At 45.5% G+C, this 19,488-nt stretch overlaps 2 protein-coding genes and 1 long non-coding RNA gene across 6 annotated transcripts in view; 2 read left to right on the top strand and 1 right to left on the bottom strand.

The window, feature by feature from the left end:
* Positions 1-4,987: 4,987 nt before the first annotated feature.
* On the top strand, positions 4,988-18,506 carry LOC119889154. The gene is made up of 2 exons (XR_005442017.1): positions 4,988-5,028; positions 18,420-18,506. It is a non-coding gene; the product is annotated as an uncharacterized LOC119889154 (long non-coding RNA).
* On the top strand, positions 5,103-14,606 carry fgf18a (fibroblast growth factor 18a). Of its 3 annotated transcripts, none has more exons than XM_038700031.1 (5): positions 5,103-6,656; positions 10,095-10,134; positions 10,295-10,475; positions 12,716-12,822; positions 12,964-14,606. In XM_038700031.1, the coding sequence occupies exons 1-5, from the start codon at positions 6,625-6,627 to the stop codon at positions 13,231-13,233; spliced, it is 630 nt and encodes a 209-aa protein (XP_038555959.1). In that variant the 5' UTR covers positions 5,103-6,624; the 3' UTR covers positions 13,234-14,606. The 3 variants fall into 3 exon arrangements, with proteins under 3 accessions (XP_038555959.1, XP_038555958.1, XP_038555957.1); XM_038700030.1 differs by having other exon boundaries at positions 5,105-6,656; positions 10,298-10,475; positions 12,961-14,606; XM_038700029.1 differs by having other exon boundaries at positions 5,107-6,656; positions 12,961-14,606.
* Positions 18,074-19,488, bottom strand: part of LOC119889150 (F-box/WD repeat-containing protein 11) — a 15,046-nt gene continuing 13,631 nt past the window's right edge. For both annotated transcript variants that reach the window (XM_038700023.1, XM_038700024.1), the window contains exon 13: positions 18,074-19,448. The gene's annotated coding sequence lies outside the window, so the exon portion shown is untranslated. The remainder of the gene's footprint in view (positions 19,449-19,488) is intronic.

Here is a 19,488-nt window from a genome sequence, read left to right as displayed (position 1 = left end):
CGGTGGCAAGGCTAAAGAGGCTAGAGGGGAAAAAAATTAATGAGAGAAATGGACACAGTGAGAAGGAGAAGAAGCCGCACAAAGGAGAGTGAAGAGGAGGATGGAAGAGTAAAGGGCACTTACTGGAGAGTAGGGGGAAGAGATGAACAGGAAAGATGACAGGAGTGAAGGTTGCCATGATCTTGGATTCCATTGCTAAGCACATGAACATGAAACAGGAAGAAAGAAAGAAAAACAACAACATCATGCCGGGATCAGCGTCCAACACAAGCCACAGCTGCAATTCACATCACTATGCATGGGCAGCACACTCTCTCTCTCTTTCGCACACACACACATACGCACACTGCAGCCGTGAAACACACACTTACCCAACGTTGTGCATACCCTTGTTTGCATATACTCGTAACCATTCACACTATAGCCACAAACCCCACACACTCTGCTCTGCACAGTCTGTCACTGAGGGTTATGACACTCTCACTCAACCAAACACACACAACCACAAGGACCGTAATTAAACAAACACACGCCCAGTCACTGAGCGTTGCATATTTATGTACAACCTCACTGGTCGAAAGCAATTAACTTCTTCATCTTCTTCTTCTACTCGACATCCTCATATCTCACACTAAACAGCCCCTGCCAATCAGCATCATACATCCTGCAGTAGCCTAAATGTTTGTCACTCAGGCATTTGTGTGTTTACCCCCTAGTGTTGTAGCAACTTATCTTTAGTTTTGTGCATCAAATGTTAAATCAATTGTTCAAATGGTCCCTGTTGTTGTTGAAATGGATTTCTGTCCTTGTTTTAATTTTATTTGGGATATTCAGAAGGGCTGAATAGTTGGCCCCTGCGTGGGGTTCTGTCATGAGTTCCTGGTGCTGCTGATATATGATCCAGGTGCATAAAGATGGCGCCTTCCAAGTTTGATTTCTTTATGGGTTTTTTTTTTTTACCACTTCATCGTTGCAAAGTGTCCAAATTTCAACAGGCGGTCTTGCCAGTTGGCACAGAGGTGAAGATGAGACAGTCTAGCTGCTGGATTGCATTTGTTGTTGGATTTAAGTTCAGTTTTATGTGGTTGTTTAATCTGAGAGGCACAGATGTTTTGTATTATTAGACATTTTGGCAAACCTCATCCACAACAATGACAATAAACTCTTGAAGCCACTGAAAAACTTCCATAATACCAATGGTACCATGTCTCCTGCTAAGAAGGCAGGTGTAGCCCAAAGAACACGACTACCTGGGCACAATTCACGCTGCAAAACTAGGCATTGGCCTCAGAATGACAAGCTAGATTGCATGAATAAATTACTCTGACACGAGTCCAATGCAGCATCAAACCCTCCAACTTGAAAGTGTCAAAGTAAAGTTATTCCAGTGCTTCACTGGGCTATGTATAGAGACAACAGCTGAAATGGATTCTGGGACGGAGGAAAGCAAACGTTCATATTCACGGGATTAATCTTGCTAAGCGAGAGAAGGGGGCAGGCTGTGAGCCACCAACATCGTCACTAATAAAAACAATATTTTGCTTTTCTCTTCATCTCAACTGCGCCTCACTATCGCACAAACGGCTCTCCACTAATTAATTCCTGCTCTTACTTAGTTGCAGCTGTCGATTCTCTCATCTCGCAGACGCGGACAAGTGGCGAACAGGTTCTCATTTCAAAACCCGGCACACTGTACACATTCTTTGAGTTCGCATGGGGCGCCTTGTCATCAAAGGGCCTTTATTAAGTGTCTCATACATTTACACATTGGGGAACAGTTTAAACTTGGCTCGTGATTAACGGAGTAGATATATCTATCCCAGAAACCAATGTTAGGCTGACATCTCAACATCTGATGTGAAGTTTAAGGGCCCATGTCTACAGGTATTAATCAAAGCCACAAGCCTCTCTCGCTCCAGAGATCCCACATATACACAGGCCTGCTTCCCCGGTCCCTCCGCCCATCCAAACATATACAGCCCATACCTCATAGGCAAAGCTAATTGGACACAATCCACTGCACTTGACATATCTGAGAACTGCAAATCTGCACAGTGTCACCCGAATGATGGATTGCATTTATACTGTTCAAAGTTTTCACAGTGTCAAACACTTCAGAGTACACAGCAGTGGGATGATATCGCTCGTCTGCCAACTTGTCTTTAACCGCATCAAAACTATATTGAATATTATTAAACCCGACTCTTCTCCCACACCTCCGCGCACACACACACACGACTGTCATAATGAGTCGACAACTGGCCTGCAGCTCAGAACGCTCCGAGCTCTGCGTTAGGTTCCACTCCAGTCACCCGTGACATAGAGTCCAGCACACCATGCCTCTCCTCCATGATGACCTTGGGGTCAGGCCAGAATGCCCTCATATAATGAGAGTGCTGTTTGGGGATTTGTTGGACTGTGATAGAGAAAGGGCAAGCACGCGCAATGCACCCTGGGTCTTTGTCTGGGTGTTGAAGGTATTGACGGGCGCTGATCGATGTTAATTGCTAGACAGAATGGCCATATTGACCAGGCTCCCTGGATGAAGAAGCCTGCAGGCCCAGTCAAAGAGAGAGAGAGAGAGAGATACACATAAAAAAAGCTGCTGGGCCCAGACCTACAGCAGCTACAGGGCCCTGACACACACACACACACGGGTCTCATTCACTTTAATGAGTCGAGAGAGGAGCACAAAGGCATAACGTCCATCAATGCCAAGTCTATTCAATACAACAGAGGGGATATGCAAAAAATAGGTGTCCTGGTGTGTGCCTCTTTGTGTGTGTTTGTGCACATGTGAGTACATGCACATGTGCATTTCTGAATAATGTGTGTGGCAAAGTTGGTCTGCTTGAAAGTAAGATGGTTTTTGAGTGTGGAGAAAAGGGAAGGGGACATTTGTGTACGTGAGGATGTGTGTGCACACAAGTTTGTGTGTGTGTCTTAGCTGAGGATCAATAGGCAGGAGCTGCAGAGGCAAAGACATGGGCAATCAATATGCTGGCTGCAAACAGAGGGAGGGCTAGAGCGAGCAGATAAAAAAAACAGCCGGGGAGATAAAAGAGATAGATAGGGAGGACAGAAAATGAATGGGAAAGAGTGATGTGACAGACGGAGAGAGGAAGAGGATGCCTGGCTGGTTTCAAATCTTTTCGCCCCTAACTTTGTAAATGCAGGTAATGCTTTGGTTGCATGAAATCCCACCTTTCTGCAAGTTGAGACACCTGTCAAACATCTGTAACCTTCATCAACTTCACAGCAGGAGCAAGCTGTAAGTCATTTTAAGACTTGCTTGCATGTGTTAAGTGAGGAACAAATCACAGTTGCAATTGAGGTATGAATGTTTGAGCAACAATATGTTATTAAAAACTGTCTATGGCTCCAGATGTGAATGGGGCTTAATTTAAGTCCTTTTATTTCCTTTTTGTTTTTCAACCAAAACGTATGTTCACACGGCTCAGCCAGATACACTAACTCTTGTTTCAAGGAGGAATCTTAGTGTAACAGATATTTTACAGATTTACAACTGGATTATTATCTCAGCATCCTTTTGGAAAATCTACTAACTAACTATCTAAATCTTCTACTTTTGTGTAAAGGATGTGAACAGAGTTGGGCTCATCTGCCTGCTATTTGTTACTCTACCATTGTACCGAGATGTGCTACATTCCCTGTTCTGAACTCTTCCATCTGGGTTTAGGATTACCAGACAGGCCCATACCTCATCACCAGAATGTGGTTCAAATCCTTCTCCACAACATTTACACTTGTGTCCCTTGCAGCAGTATGGTGAGCAGCGAAAAAGCACCGAGACACAGGTGCAAAGACAGAGAGAGCCAGTAGTAGGAAAGAAGGCCAGAGGCTTGTCTATGGAGCATGACTGGAAAGGCATTCAACCACAGTACCTCTACCCAGCCCAGCTCAACCCTGTCCAGTTGCAGAAGTGTGTGTGTGTGTGTGTGTGTGTGTGTGTGTGTGTGTGATTTGAAAGTACAATGTTGAAAAGAATAAGCCTACAACTGGAGCCAAGATAACTGTCCCTGATGTTTGAGGCCAACCCCCTCCCACTTCTATTACACACACACGTACTTTCTTTCCCTCTATTCTCTCTCTGTGCGCTGGTGTGTGTGTGTGTGTGAATGAAAGGTATGGCAGGAGTGTTGTGTTGGCTTGGCTGACCGTCTGCGGTTGTGCGGCGGTGAGAGGGAGTTTTGGGAGCGCAGAGCGGGCGTTGCTGCCGAAATCCCTGAGAAATGTTCGTTTTGGATCCGTGTCCGTGCTTACATACCGCCCTCCCGACTGTCTCTCATTCTCCGTTTCATTTTTCCCTCTTAAGGTTTAACTTAAAAGTTATGAAATGGGGAGTCAAAATACATCACTTGAAAGCGCGGCGACTCTGAAGTGCGTGCGTGTGTGTGTGTGTGCCTGTGCCTGTGCGCACTGCCCTCCACTCTCCATCATAATTTTGGGGCCACTGAGGCTGCAGGGATGAGTTTATCTTCAGGGGAGATAATGGTGGGCAAGAAGTCCGCTTGGTTTTAAGAAAGATGTTCACTTGACTGACGCAGGTGTCTTTGTTTTATGATATTTTCAGTTCAAAACTGAAAACGATTTTGCCACTTTCGGTCAGAGGCATTTTAAAGAGCCCAGTTCATTTGTTCTGAAATGCACATTAAACTCGTATTTTCTGGAAACGACTGAATTCCTCCCGACAACATGACATCATTCAAATTGTTTCCAATGCATTTTACTTGATTCCGGAATTTGCACAAACAAAATATGAGTTGAAACAAAGAAGATCCACGCAGATAACAGTCCAAAAAAAGTTGTTTTGCATTGTGCACACAAGTGACATTATCTTTTTTCAGATCGGAACACTTGTTAAAATTGTTTTTTTTTTGCAGTGTAAGTTGGGTCGGAATCGCATAGCGACTGACTAATCCCATTTTGATCCAATAAGTGTGCATGTGCGTGTGTGTGAGGCAGAGAGAGGGGGGTGGAGGGGGGGAGAGAGAGAGAGAGAGAGAGGTGGGAGGGAGTGAAGAGAGGAGGGAGGATTGATCCGCGTCTGTTAAAATCTTGTTCTGGTTTTTCTTGGAGTGAGGTCTGTGCCTGCCGACGCGCCTCTCCTGTGCAGCCCCCCTCAAGAAGAGCTTTTTATGGAATTTCTGAAAGGGAGAAGGATCTGCAGAACACCAGTGAAGTGGATAAAAAAAACGCACGGCTTTTTGCTTTTTCTCCTCTAGTGTCTGAATGAAGCAGGGAGGCAAATTTAAGGTGAAGAGGGACGGTGCAGGTTCTGGACAGTGAGTCGATCTGTCATTGTGCTTTGGGGTAAACACGTTTCCAGAGCGCCCGTTTTAACTTTTATTTCTTCTGAAACTGGCAAGCTCGACTCCTCTACTCTTGCAGCGGGGAGTTCGTTTTTCTCGGAACGAGGCGACTTTCGTGTTTTCCCCCCTTCAGAGAAACTGCTTAAACTTTCTACGTTTAAAAAAATAAATAAAAAGATCGGATTGCATTTTCCCCCTTCAAACATTTTGGAGGTGATGTCATCGTGCTGTGTTTTGGCTGGTATTGTGTCGAGAGGGTGCAGGGAGGACTACTGCAGGCAGGCGGTAACCAGCGGCTGAGGCGAGCGGGGAAGTCCGGAAAATCAGGTGCAAAGTGCGGCTGTTATTTCCTCACTGTGTCGCGGGTGGCTGAGTCCGCCACCCAGTCACAGCTGTTCCCATCCTCTCCAGTCACCCCTCCCTCCCCCGTCTTTCTTTCCCCTTTATTATCCCCTCCCATTCTCATTCAGCACTCTCCATATACCCCTCTGAGCTGGACCGCTCCGGGACCTTATCACCCTCCCCGTCGGACACAGTTGGTCGGTGTCACCTGAGCCACAGACCCGTTGAGCCAGCGTTGGGGCGCAGTCATGACCGAGGCCGCCCTGCATTACCCTGCGCCCGCAGAGCCCCCGTCTCCAGCCCGCCGTTTGCTCCATCAGCCAGCCCAGGTAGCCCACCTCAAACAGCTCCTGACCCTGCTCTGCTGGGACTAAACCTGCCTCCTGCTCCAGTCTGTGCCGGAACAAACACTGCACCACTTACTTTTAACATCTCACCTAGTACAAAATTCATTTTGGAGACCAGAAGCTTGCTGTCGCGCTGAAACGTTACGCATTGGATTACGCAGAATATTACGCACGCACCACATCTATCCACAGGGCCGAGCATCACTCTGAGGGTCAACAAGGTCGTTTGGAGTTGGTTATCTGTGACGCGTGAGCGCGCTTTCACCTGTTCCTCTCCTTGTCGGGGACGCGCAGCCTTAAAAGCCCCCCCCCCACACACACACGCCCATCCGTCTCTCCACCAGTCTGGACAGCTGTTAGAGGTTGCCCGGCGGTCACAGTGGCACAGTTACCCCGGCCTCATACCCCACATTGTCCGCGACCGCACATTTACCCACGCCGGGGGAACCGGGGCACACCGCCGCCGATGCCAACGGGAGTGTCCGTTGACTCTTTGACTCTGCACAACATCCCACAGAAGGAACTCTCCAGAATATCGGACTGGCTCAGACCAAGCGAGGAGACTGTCTCTGGGCCAAGTTCCATAGTGGAGGGGGGAAGCAATGTGGCCCCTTCTTTCCACGCTGACCGTCTTGTAAGTCCCTTTTATCACTTTATCATGTATCATCTTATCTTTTTCTGCAGTTGTTTAAACTAGTTTTATGACAGGCCTAGGTACAGCTGAAGATAATGGAGAGGAAGTGGCAGTGTCTAAAATTACATCACTCCTCATCAGTCCACATAGAAAACATGCCATGGAAGGGCCCTGTTTTGATTGGCTGACAGTTCAGGGTCACTGGGTCAGAGTCAGGGCCCTGTTACTCATAAAACCTGCCATAAACATCTCCATCACCATCTGCACTTACTTCAGAGATGGCCAAGCAAGCTTAGAAAAGGCCATTTTCCCATCGCCAAGAAAATGCTTTTTCCCCCCCTATTGAAAATATTTCAGAAGTTGAGTCAAATAACACCGGCTTTATCTAGTGGGATAGGAAAATGATAAAGTGCCAAGAGCAAATCTAAGGGAGGAGGATGCAGACTCAGGGGGCTTGAGTTTGCCCATTCGAGGTGTGTCTTGTTAAAAGCCAAGGCATTTATTTTTCTTTCTTTGTGTCGGCTGTACTTCTCCCAGATGGCAGTCATCTCCAGATACTTCTCATTCCTCACACAACCTGGGCAGGGTGTGTGCTGCTGATGGTGTCTGCCTGACTTTCTCTCTCTTCGTCTGTGTCTCCCTCACACTCTCTCCACTTACCCACCTAACTGCCTACATCTGTCTTCTTGTCTTGCTTATACCCCATTTTTCCACAGATACTTGCTCAGATAAAAAGTATGAATTTATAACTGATGAATGATGGCGCCCCTGGCAGTATCCGAGGAGGAGCAGTCTAACTGTTTAGTCTGCTGGTTTTAGATTTGGTCTTTCAGAGCCAATTGTCTCTCCATTCATTTCCCTCTTGCCTATCAGTTTTACCACAGCCACCTCACTTCATCCATGCTGTTTTACCAACATGATCATACTGGAAGTCTTTAGCTAGTGAGAAAAGCCAAGGCTCTTTACTGCAACCTGTTACTGCTCATCTGAAGCCACAGCTCGAGGCCCTCTGCTTCCCTAACCATTGCTTCGCCATGAGCCCTATTACTGCTGATACCATTCACACGCCCACTGGCCTAACCACTATTCTTCACCGAGGGCCCACTGCTGAACATCTGAAACTCTTGCATCGCCCCGAAGCCCACTACTCCAGTGTTGGCCTACCACGCTAACCACTGCTACACACAGCTGAAACCGCCGCACTGTGCTGAGTCCCACCAGGCTGACCGCTCTCACTCCACGCTGCTGCCCAGTCCTCGGTGCTGAGGCCTGCTAGTCTAACCGCAGCCTCCATATGGTAGATCTGCTGGGACGCAGGTTTATGATGTCAGACCCTTGCTTTTTTTGGCAGCCGGCCAAAGCGCACCGGGCTTTCCCTCTCTCCATACCTCCTTCTGTCTTTACTCTCCCCAACTTTTACTCGGCACTCTCTTATTCTCTCGTTTTCTCATCCCTCCCCCACCCCACGGCTGATCCTGTCTCCCTCTTCCCTCTCTCCTTCTCTTTCTCTCTGTGGCTGGCATAATATGGAGTGTCTGTGGTTTTTGTGGGAGCGGGGGAATCCAGTGCTGAGGCACTTTTCCTGCAGTGTCCTCGGCGGCAGTGCAGCTGTGGTGTTTTAACAGCTGAGAGTCCTCACAATGCACAGGCGCTCAGGTTTTTTCGTCTGTGCAGGCAAAATGTGAGGGCCAACACTCTAGTGCATTGCCTGGGATATCTGCATCTATTAGAGCAACTCAGAAATGTTGAGAAAGAGGGGAGAAGGGAAGCAAGATGGTATATCTGTGTATGTTAGTCATGAGGCAGTGACATGTGTTACGACGTGCATGAGTTGAACGCCTCCTCCTCTTTCATTCCCATTATTTATCTTTTTGTCTACTTCTCACGCCAGACCACACTCTGTGGTTACACTACTGTCTCTCATTTTGCCACTTTTTCCTCCTCCTTCTTTTGAGATGTAACATTAGTCTTTTTGACCCTCTCTCTTCCTTCTCACATCTGTGCATCTGCACATTCTTTCTGATTTTATCTATCACTTCTTTTATTATCTGTCAGCCTTCTCTTGCTTAATCTCCCCTCTATTTATTCTTACATCACCTTCCTCTGTCCTGCCCTCTCCCTATCCCTTTGTGTACTTTTCAGTCTACCTCTCTCTCCTCCTCACTATCGCCTTCTCTCAGCAGCACGTATGTCTTTTCTTTGGCCCAGCTGTCAGCTGCCTGCCCCTCCTGTACACACACATACACTCTGCACATCTGTGTGCTTGCCCATGGCAGTGTGGAGGAGTCACCCTGCTAACCCCAAACATAAAGGAAGATAGGAGGCAGGGAATGATAGGAGAAAGGTAGAGTGGACAGAGCGACGGGGAGGGAGAGATAAGGTAGAGGAAAGATAGGGAGGACAACAAGTCAGAGAAAGAGAGTGCAGCAGAGACAGAGAGAGAAAAAGAAAAGGCATGTAGAGAGATAGCAAAAGATGAGGTGGGGAAAGACAAAATTCGTAGAATTGCTTTTCAACCCACACAGTTGGTTCTGAACTTCATCAAGTCTTCAGCCACTAATTCGGAGCAGTTCAAGGACTGCCAGAATAGATTTTGCGCAACACAATCACTCCCTTACTAAAGCTGTAAATAACATTTGATACATCCAAGGTCAAGGTCTAAACTTCAATTAAGCTATGTGATGAAGTGAGAAGAATTTTAATTGTAACTGTAACCAGCTGCTTCAATCATAACTGCCTCAAAATGCCCAGATAGTCAGAAGGATAAGTAAGAAATAAATAATCCATAAACGTTATATCTTCATACAGACAATGCACAGTACTTCTACATGCTACTTCACCACAGCTACTCCTCATCAGTTGATTCGACCATAAATCATCTTTCCTCACGTTTTAGTAGCTCATGTTCTCACTTATTCATAGCATCTCTAAATGTAACCACAGTCAGCTGCTGTCCAAAGCCACATCATAGCGGAGTGTACACCTGTAGTCCAGCCCCAGCTGTCTACATACACCGAGCAGCCAAATAAGCCAGCCCTTTCCCTTAGATGTCCAAACCAAAACATGTTCTAGTCGTCTCGGCATGTTTGCCATTTCGCCACGGTCCAATCAGGTCATTTGGAGGCCAGATTTTGGTGTGGCGAAAGTCACAAACGGGTCAGAAAGTGGGTTTGGACAGAAGGCTGGTAGCGTAACAATAAATACTGTTCTGGGTGTTGTCTGTCTGCCGATCCCTGGACATCTGCCTGTCTGTATGTCAAGTCGCCGTGCCAGCCACACACCCAGCAGTGTGAGTAATCACCCAATAAGGAAAAGAGATGTTGAACAGAAAGAACGGCAGAGAAGAAAGAGATGGAAATGATGGTGTGACGCATGACTCTTCCAACATTCAGTGTTGCTTACATATTTCTAAACTCATCTGTTTCTACTTTTTCAAAGATGTATCCAGATGTTGCTGGTGATGTGCAATCCATTACAGGTGAGAGTCTGCATGCATGACAAAGGGGGATCATACAGTATAAAAGACAAGTTGTATATTGTTAGTAAGTGCAGTTTTTCAAGCATGTTCATGACTCTCTGTGTCTGTATGTGTGTGCCAACCACTGGGTGTGTGTCTGCCTCGGTGTGTGTGTTCCCAGCAGGTACTTGGTGTGGATGGGGTCAACTTCAGTGTGCATGTGGAGAACCAGACGCAGGTGCGAGACACCATGAGTCGGCGACACCACCGGGTGTACCAGCTCTACAGCCGCACCAGTGGTAAACATGTCCAGGTGCTGGGACGCAGAATCAGCGCTCGAGGAGAAGATGGAGACAAATATGGTAAGACACACACACACAGTGGAACACGGGCACAATCGTTGGATGCTTACTTGCAAGCACATGCACATTCACACCAACTAACGGCTGCAAGTACAAAGACTTGAAGGTTGACCAAGTGCATGCATGAACGGATACAGAATGCAACTGTGCAGGCACACTCACAAAAGCCTCCCCAGGCTTTGGCAGAGGGGCAGTGGAGCTTGTCTTGGGAGTACAAAGACCTCATCGACTGGCTGCTGACTCAATGATTCACAAGAGAGCAAAAGAAAGAGAGAGAGACAGAGAGAGAGAAGGTGTTAGAGAAAAAAAGTGTGAGTTAGCGGGAGAAGCCTGGCAGGTAGAGTGTCGGACCGAGTGTTAGAAACTCATCTCCTTCATCGATCCCTCCATTGATTTCTCATCCTCCCTGTTGTCTCCTCTGGATTTAAAACAGCAGGCTTCTCCTGCCTCCCTCCCTTCCTGCATCCTCTAACATCCCCCCCTGTCCATCCCCCACTACCTCCTCCTCTCCACCTTTCTCCGCCTATAATGATGTCTTAAACCATGCACAGAATCAATGGGCAGAAGAAAGACAAGCAGTAATGCTAGAGTTCATATTCCTGTATACTCCAGCGGTGGCTCATATTGTACATTCCGTCCATTCACAAACATGTCAGGTTGCTAACACGCCACTTCAAGCCATAGATGGGACCATAGATGCAAAAGCCTGTGTGTTTATTGACAAATACCACTCCTAAGCTGAACAATCCACCCAAAACTGACCAATAATAGCGATAAGGTATTGCACAGGGGAATCAAGAGCAGAGAGAGAAGAAATCAAGCAAAGAAGGGGCGGATGCATGAAGGCATAAACATGAAGCAAAAGAGCAGAAGGGAAACGAGAGGAGAGTTGGGGGAAGAGAGAGGAAGAGGGCAAGAGGGAGGGAGGTATTGATTTCTCTTGACCCCTTTGTTGACTAAGGTCATGTAGGAACCATTTTAGGGATTTATTTTTAAACAGGCACAAGGGCTCTCTGAAGATGTGTAGTTGGTGAAGCGATACTGCCTGGAAGGGTGAACATGCATGCATCTGCACACACACAAATACACAGAGGTACACGTGCAAACGCATACACACCTTAAAACAACAGTATCGCAGACACTCAGTCTGAGTGTTCTCCTGCTCTTCTCGGCCCCCCGTGCTCCGTCTACTCTTGGCTGTTATCTTTTTTACGAGGCCCATTTGTGGTCAGCAGTCTCACATCCATGTGTGTGACTGGGCTTATCTGACAACCATCTGTCCAGCCAGAGACATTTACATCTGCCTGTGATTTATCTGCACATTTAACAGCGACTATGAAACCTAAAAGTGTGACTCAATGTGAAGGCCTTATCTGGTTTAAAGCCAAATCTGATTTAATGGTGGATGGTAATCTGTGCAATTGGTGTCACACTACTTGGCAGTGGGTTTGTTCGTGTAAGCTTGAATGTGGTTCTTTGCTGCGGCAAGTGATCTCACACAACAAGAAAATAAGTGAGCTTTAAATACGGGTTACCTTTATCTTTCTCCATCTAATATTTACGTGATACAACCAGGCAGTAACCTCAGGAGCTGTAAAATGAAACCAGCATCGGCTGTTCCTCGAATGGCCACTTGAGGCTAGTTTCAAAAGCGAGTCAATCCCCATAGACCTCCATGTTAAAATGCCAAATTTTACAGCAGAAATAAACATGTTTACAGCCTGGTACATAAACAGTTTTGGTCTCTATAGCTAATGTCTCCCTTCATGACATATAACTTACCTGTTTATATGATATATGGCTAACTGCAGCAACCAGGCTTGATTCAGCCCCCCGTAGCTCCACTTTGCCCATTTTGGATTAGCCGCCCACATTGCATCACTTTTCAGAAACGGAGACAATGTTTTATACATTACAACATCACTTTTAGTTATTTAGCTGACGCTTTGATCCAAAGCGACATGTCCGAGGTCGCACGCTTCTGGAGTAACGGTGGGTTAAGTGTCTTGCTCAGGGACTGGGAATCGAACCCAGATCTCTCACACCAAAGCGACACAATGGTGGATGGGTCATAGTGGGAATCAGACCCGGATCTCTCACACCAAAGGCATCACTGTCCCATCCTCACCCCACAGTCTATGGATACAACCTAATAAACCTGTGGAATCCAGTAACTGTATTTCTCTGCATTGCCTGTGGCTCTAATGTCTGTCTGCCCCCTCTGTCTGTCCCTTCACAAGCCCAGCTTGTAGTGGAGGCCGATACCTTTGGTAGCCAGGTGAGAATCCGAGGAAAAGAAACCAATTTCTACCTGTGCATGAACCGTCGCGGCAAGCTGGTAGGAAAGGTGAGACTTTTTTCTTTTAGAGACATGTTTGTGAAAAAAATCTTAGTATCTTACAGTTTCCTGACCAGCCTCTCTTTGTTTTTCCCAATGTGTGTGTTTGTGTGTGTGTGGGTACCTGGGGTTTCTCTGCTCTCTCAGAAGGCCAGTAATCGAAGTGCTGACTGTGTCTTTGTGGAAAAGGTCCTGGAAAACCACTACACAGCTCTGATGTCAGCGCGCTACACAGACTGGTATGTGGGCTTCACTAAAAGAGGACGTCCACGCCGTGGACCCCACACACTCCCCAACCAGCAGGACGTACACTTCATGAAGCGCTTCCCGCCTGGGGAGCAGCCCGACCTCACCACACCCTTCCGCTTCACCACCGTCAGCAAGCGGGGCAAGAGGGTGCGCGCTACCGGGCCCCGCTAGCAGTGGCTAACGCTAGCACCCACTGTCTTCTCATCCAAAGCCTTGACCTGAGCCTGCCAATGGCTAACCCAGTCATCTCTTCTGTCGCACACGACTGAACACCTCCCCTTGTTGGGACAAACATTGACCAGAAACTTGATGAATCATTCATGGGGTTTAGCTTTACACCTACTAATTTGCCACTACAGCCTCTTAGTTAGTGATAATTCCTCTCAGTTTTAGTTCCCTTACTGGACCAACTGGACCTGGTCTGCTTCCCTTCATAGGCCAGAAATACTGACAGGAAACCTGACGTGCAGCCAGAGTCCCAGGCTCCACGAAGGCCTTTATTCCCACAACCACAAAAACCACAAGGCCTTCATGTCTCCTGTTCTGGACCAGCTGGACAATGTCAAGTGTGGGATTACAACTGGACCATACAGAGAGAGAACAAGGGTGGGAAAGACTGACTGAACAAGAAAGTGGGTGCTCAGCCTATGGATAAAGGGAAAACAGGAAGGAGAAGACAGGAAAGCGGCGGAGAGGACAAAGGGATAGAGTGATCTACACAGATCAAACGGACCAATAATGGATTGTTGACATGTGACGCACTTATTTGTCTCACTGCTAAAACTAGAACTTTGAGACTGTTGGATGAGTGGAAGGACGGATGACAAAAGGATGAATGAGGGAATGATCGAGTGGGTGACTTACCGAATAATTGGATACAAGAGTGTGTGTGTTTGTGTGTGAGGGTGAGTGCACCAACAACCGTGAGTGAAGCTGGATCACGAGGGACTCTGGAAAGGGAACATCCAGTCCCTGCATGAACCCGTGGCAACTCACCGCAGGGACTGTAGCTTCAGGAACTAGAATGTATAAAAACCAAGCTGCACCAAAAACAGCCAGCCAATCACAGCAAACCAAACCAACGACCGACCAAAGACAACTGGAGACCTTCTTCATGACTCTTCCCCGTGTCTGGCACCCCCACCCCCAACCTACCCCCTCCTGAGGACACTACACCCTTAGCTTATAGGTGCAGAGGGTGATGAGCGCAGGGGCGAGCATGGCGGGGAGGGTGCCTTGTCGATTAGCATTGCTATAGAAACGACCCAGGGGATGATGTTCCCGTGCGATACCGTGGATACAGAATGCTGCTACCAGGACATTCAGTGGAACAAACCAAAGTCTCATGCATACACAGGAGAAAAAATATTAAAGGGAACAATTTATTGAAAGTTATATATATTATATATAAAAGAAGACAGAAACCATAAATAAGCAATCTTACTATGATGGTTACTATAATTATTACGATAAAATTATTTCATTTATTTATTACAGCTCTGTGTGCAGCAGTCTTTCTCGACTCAGTAAACCTTACAGAAACATTTCCTGTGTCTCTCTGTGTCTTTAAACTGCTTCTTCACATGCTCCCTTTTCTGTCTAGGAATATATTGTAGGAAGAGATTCAAGTTCACCGAGGCTCCAGATGTTAGGTCGGGTGGCTTTAGTGCTCAGTTATATGACGAAAAATTTATTGGCAACAATTTGGATAATTAACAATGATTTATGTCGTGTTTTAAGCGAAAAAAAGACTAACATTTCCTTGTTCAAGCCAGTCTAATTTGAGTGTTCTATGGTTTTCCCTTTTATATCACTTCAAATTGCTTTGGATGTTGGATTGTTGGCTAAACAAAACAAGCCATCTTAAGACATTTCCTTGCAATCTGAAGACATTTATGCAGTAGCATTGGGCATTATGATGATATATACCATGATACAATATAAATTTGTCAACCATCAGAGATTGTGCCATACCGTTTTTCGAGATATCTATTCCCCTGGTTGCAATTTTGCAATGAATCACTAAATTGTGACTAAATTAATGCTAATAAGCATTCCCAATATTCTTTGGCATTTTATAGATGAAAAGAAAATGGATCAATTGAAAAACTAGATTAATCACTAATGAAACATAGTTAGATACAGCCCTTGCTGGCTTCAACATTATTAGAAAAGTACATAATACATTGGACAATATGCAAGTATCAATAACTGTCATGCAATTTAAAGAACTTCACTCTCTTCCCCTTGCCAGGTATGAGAGCCACTGAAAAACTATTTCTTTAAAATTTTATTCATAATTCACAATTCATCATACAAACTGGGAAAAGGTCCCTGGGAGACCCCTGCAAAACAGAAGATAGATAGGTGCAAGGACTTAAAGACTGCTAAAGAATGGATGCTGTAGTTTTCTTGTCAGTATAGGTTGAAGTAAATGGTCACTGAAGCTCAACTCCGAGACATTTAATTGCTTTAAAATATACAAATCTAAGATAACCCGCCTCATCAGGAACCTTGAAATTGCCTAAAAAACTGCTGAGCTCTAACTGTTGTGCAAAAATCAAGTCACCTTCACATTGTAAAGTTTTACCCTGAATACACAGCATGGAGGATCAGACAGAACAGTAGAAGGAAAACATGCAGTAATGAGATAGTTTCATAGCTACTTATCCTCTCATCCATCCTGCTCTTACCCCCCCCCCCCCCCTCCCTCCCCTTCTTTTCCTATCCTAGCAGGAGGTCACTGAAGAGATGTCGCTGCCAAATGACCCAATCATGCCGGCAGACACAAACAGCTGACTCAGGGGGAAAAAAAGGGTTGTACTGGAGGATTCCTATTGCAAGGCAGCAGGAATCTGTGCTGGAGGGGGGTGGTATAAGGAGACAGTGGGGTGGAAGGGAAACGGGGTGTGGGGGTGGGATCAAGAAGAGCGAGTAGGGGGTGCTGGGGTAAGTTGTTCATTTCTGGAACGTTGCTCCAGTTCCACTCGGGAATGATGGAAATATTCTGCGTAGCCAAACCCAGAGTGGAAGGTGTATGGTAATCATGTCGGGGAAGGAATGCCAAATATGTGCGTGAGAACGAAGCTGTGACCTGAGAGCTGCAGGAATTATGGGCCAAAATCCCACAGACCCAGAGGAAGCACACACACCCATATCCAACACATACAGACATCATATACTAATGGTGCTCCACCAAGCACAAATCCATCCCACATAACTTATTCCCAGAATTTGAAACATTTTACTACACTAAACTAAACCCAGAAAATTTAGAAAACCAACCCTCTCAGCAGGCAACTCCCCTCCTCCTAGTCGAGTGAATACACATTGTACAATAACCAGACGGATGTATTATAGAGCTCAACAACCCTGGCCAGATCTTTGTTATAAAAGGTGCCACTTTAAGCATCTCAAACATACATTTCTCCTTCAAAGTACAAGACTGAGTATGTGATCTACTGTAACAGGTTATTCAGACTTCAAACTTGACTACCAAAGAGTCAGAGCTCATAAACAGATCACACTGTGGGAGATAGCTGAGTTTATACTCCCACCTGGTGGCCATCCTGAACACACTGATCATTTCACTACACAGTAGTGTTTAAACTAACATTTGTTTCAAGTTAAATGGCTTCGGGTCAAAATAGTAAAAAAGTAACAATTATGAAAGTAAGTTTCTGCACACTGGAAAGTCTTACTGACAGGTGTGTAGAATCAAAACTGTTGACAGTGAATTTCTAACGCATATAAAATAGTTACAAATTAAATAAACTTGACTTGGATAATGTGACTTAGAGGATGAAAAGTGGCCATTAGTTATTTCCTTTTTTTTTTCTCCTTACGACTTTTGACAATGTTCTGTTCTGCATGCTTTCACTTATACAAGGTGGGTATTGTCTTTATTAACCTCTACATTTACCAAATTACCCAAAGAAGGTCTACAAGTACAAGTGATTTTTTGTGTTTTCCAGACAAATATGTAGAAAGTAAAATAATAGTAAAAAAAAAAAAAAAAAAAAAAGATTTCTGAACTACCTCCGAAAGTGCTGCGAACCATAAGATTGCCACAACAAATGCACCTACTTGTCACCCATAGATCATCATTTACATTTAACTGCAGCAACAGGATTAAGTTCCGCTACGAGGATCTTCACTGAGTTCTAAACCTTTATGACAACACACATTCCATCAGTTCTTTACAATTGTTCTCTAACTGATTGGAACTCAGTGAGCGTGTTTACATGGAGGACTAGTATCTTGACTTATGATCTGGTTATGGGAGGTTTTTTTTTTTTTTTTTTTTTTATAAATACCATGTCCTGGTTTTGAGAAACCTGATTCTAGAAACCAGGATAGTATTTGCTGGTACGAATAATGGTGGCTGAGAGGGTGAGAAATCAAGACATGGTCGTACACAGATATGGCAAAAACCTGGGTACTGTTAGAATCACATGCACAGGAATAAGGATAACCATGTTTATCGTGTTCCATGTAAACGCATCATCTCAAATAAGATCAAAATCGGGATACTACAACACATGTAAACACAGTTTGTGAAGCGTGAATGTTCTTTCTGGACCTTGGGAACAGCAGCTTGACCAAATAAAACAAAACAAAATAATCTTTACTCACGGTATTCTCTCCTAGTTTTTTCACTTGCAGATGGAGTTTGGTCAGTTGACTTGCTGACTTTTGCATCGGTCAACTGAGAAAACTCCACTCAGGAAGACCACAAGACGCTGTGATCTCCAGAAAAACAAACAAACAAAAAAAAAATAATTGGGTCTTGAGTTAAGATTTCAAACAATTTTCTTCAGTGTTTTCTGTGAAGAGACAAAATTACAAATAAATATCCAAGTTGTTTGATGCCTTACGGCCACTGGTTCCCTGCTGTTTGTAAAAAAAACCAGACTAAAGGCCTACCGAGGGTTTTATCTACATGGCAGATAAAGTCATAGCAAATCCACCCACACATACAGACAAGAACAGACAGACAATTAGACAATCATTCATGTTATAGTTGGCTCAACACTCCACCACTGTCAAGTACTTTATTCACAATAAGGTCATTTTCTTCTTTAAAAAATCATTTTTAATATACAACACAATTTTTGACAAGACAACTCCGTTTACAGCTAAATTTGAGCTCTTGAGTTCCAGCTTCTCTCATAACCAAAGCAAGCACGTAGATGACGGGTGGGAGAGAAGGATGGAGTGAAAGGGACAGATGAACAAGGGTCAAAGTTAGAAGAAAGAATGAGGAAAAAGACAGTGTGTGTGTGTGTGTGTGTGTGTGTGTGTGTGTGTGTGTGTGTGTGTGTGTGTGTGTGTGTGTGTGTGTGTGTGTGTGTGAGAGAGAGAGAGAGAGAGAGAGAGAGAGAGAGAGAGAGAGAGAGAGAGAACTACGCTTAGTATGATTTTTGTACTAAGAACCAAAATACTCAAATAAAATGAGAAAATAACAGTAATAAAAAACAGTAAGAAAGTAAGAGTTAAAGAGAAAAAAAAGCAGGTGTACCAGGATGCTGTATCCAAGGCAACCTCACATGCATGTCTGTCTGACGCTTCTGCTCTGTTCTGCCGTTTGACAAGTCCACATACACAAACGCACGCTCACGCAAACTTGAGCGTGAGCGCACCCCGTATTCCAAGCGAGTGTGCATCTCTGGGGTTAGAGGGGAGAGGGGGGGCGAGTGGGGGTGGAGAGAGAGAGACCGGGAGGTGTGAGAGGGAGCAGGGTAGTTTCTCCCTCGTTCACTCCCTCCATCTCCCATCCTTCCCTCCTTTCCTAGAGCTGAGTAAAGAGTCTGTCTCCCGCATCACAGCTCCGGTCATCCTCTGTCCAACTGTGCCACTGTGTATGTGTGTGTGTGTTTGTGTGTGCGCATGTGTGTGTGTGTGTAACATATATATAAATATATATCTATAAGCGATTCCATATCTGCTGAAACCTGGTTTGGCAGGGGTTAAAAACTGAGGAGCAGAAGCTGCTTGAAGTTTGTATCAAGGGGACAAAAGGGAGCTTGTGACTTACATATTGTCTAAGTTAATACTGTCATTAGTGTACTTTACAAAACATAAATTAGTAGTAGAAGGTGGACTTCTTGGGAGAGTTGCATTGGTTCTGTAGTAGGGAATCCTCATCAGTGTTGACCTGTGTGGGTGTGTGTGCATGTGTGTGCGCATGTCACGGTACTGGCAGGCAATGGGCACAAGTTCAAGAGTCTGTCAGAACGGGCAGGGAGGTGGAGAGGGCAGGGTGGCAGGTGGACAGAGATGACGAGGAAGAAGGAGAAGAGATGGGCTTCCTTTCCATGATGGACACACCCATCAGCCAATCAGCCCTGGGTTCTTCCAAAATATGGTGCCGTGGATGGCGCCACCTGGGGGTAAAAAAAGTCTGCAATCACACAAGGTTCTGAT

This window comes from Micropterus salmoides, unplaced genomic scaffold, assembly GCF_014851395.1.
Source record: "Micropterus salmoides isolate LMB-PRFRI ecotype aquatic unplaced genomic scaffold, ASM1485139v1 Ms_hic_scaffold_5, whole genome shotgun sequence".
Lineage (NCBI taxonomy): Eukaryota > Metazoa > Chordata > Actinopteri > Centrarchiformes > Centrarchidae > Micropterus > Micropterus salmoides.
Note: the sequence above shows the minus strand (reverse complement) of the source record. Positions and strands in the feature narration are given on the sequence as shown.

What these genes read in the sequence shown, in the direction of transcription:
- fgf18a (XM_038700029.1), top strand. Translation starts at nt 6,625, where the DNA reads ATGTGGCCCCTTCTTTCCACGCTGACCGTCTT. An exon ending in CTTTCCACGCTGACCGTCTT is followed by an intron (nt 6,657 to 10,094) that starts GTAAGTCCCTTT and finishes ACTTTTTCAAAG; the next exon opens with ATGTATCCAGATGTTGCTGG. An exon ending in TGATGTGCAATCCATTACAG is followed by an intron (nt 10,135 to 10,294) that starts GTGAGAGTCTGC and finishes GTGTGTTCCCAG; the next exon opens with CAGGTACTTGGTGTGGATGG.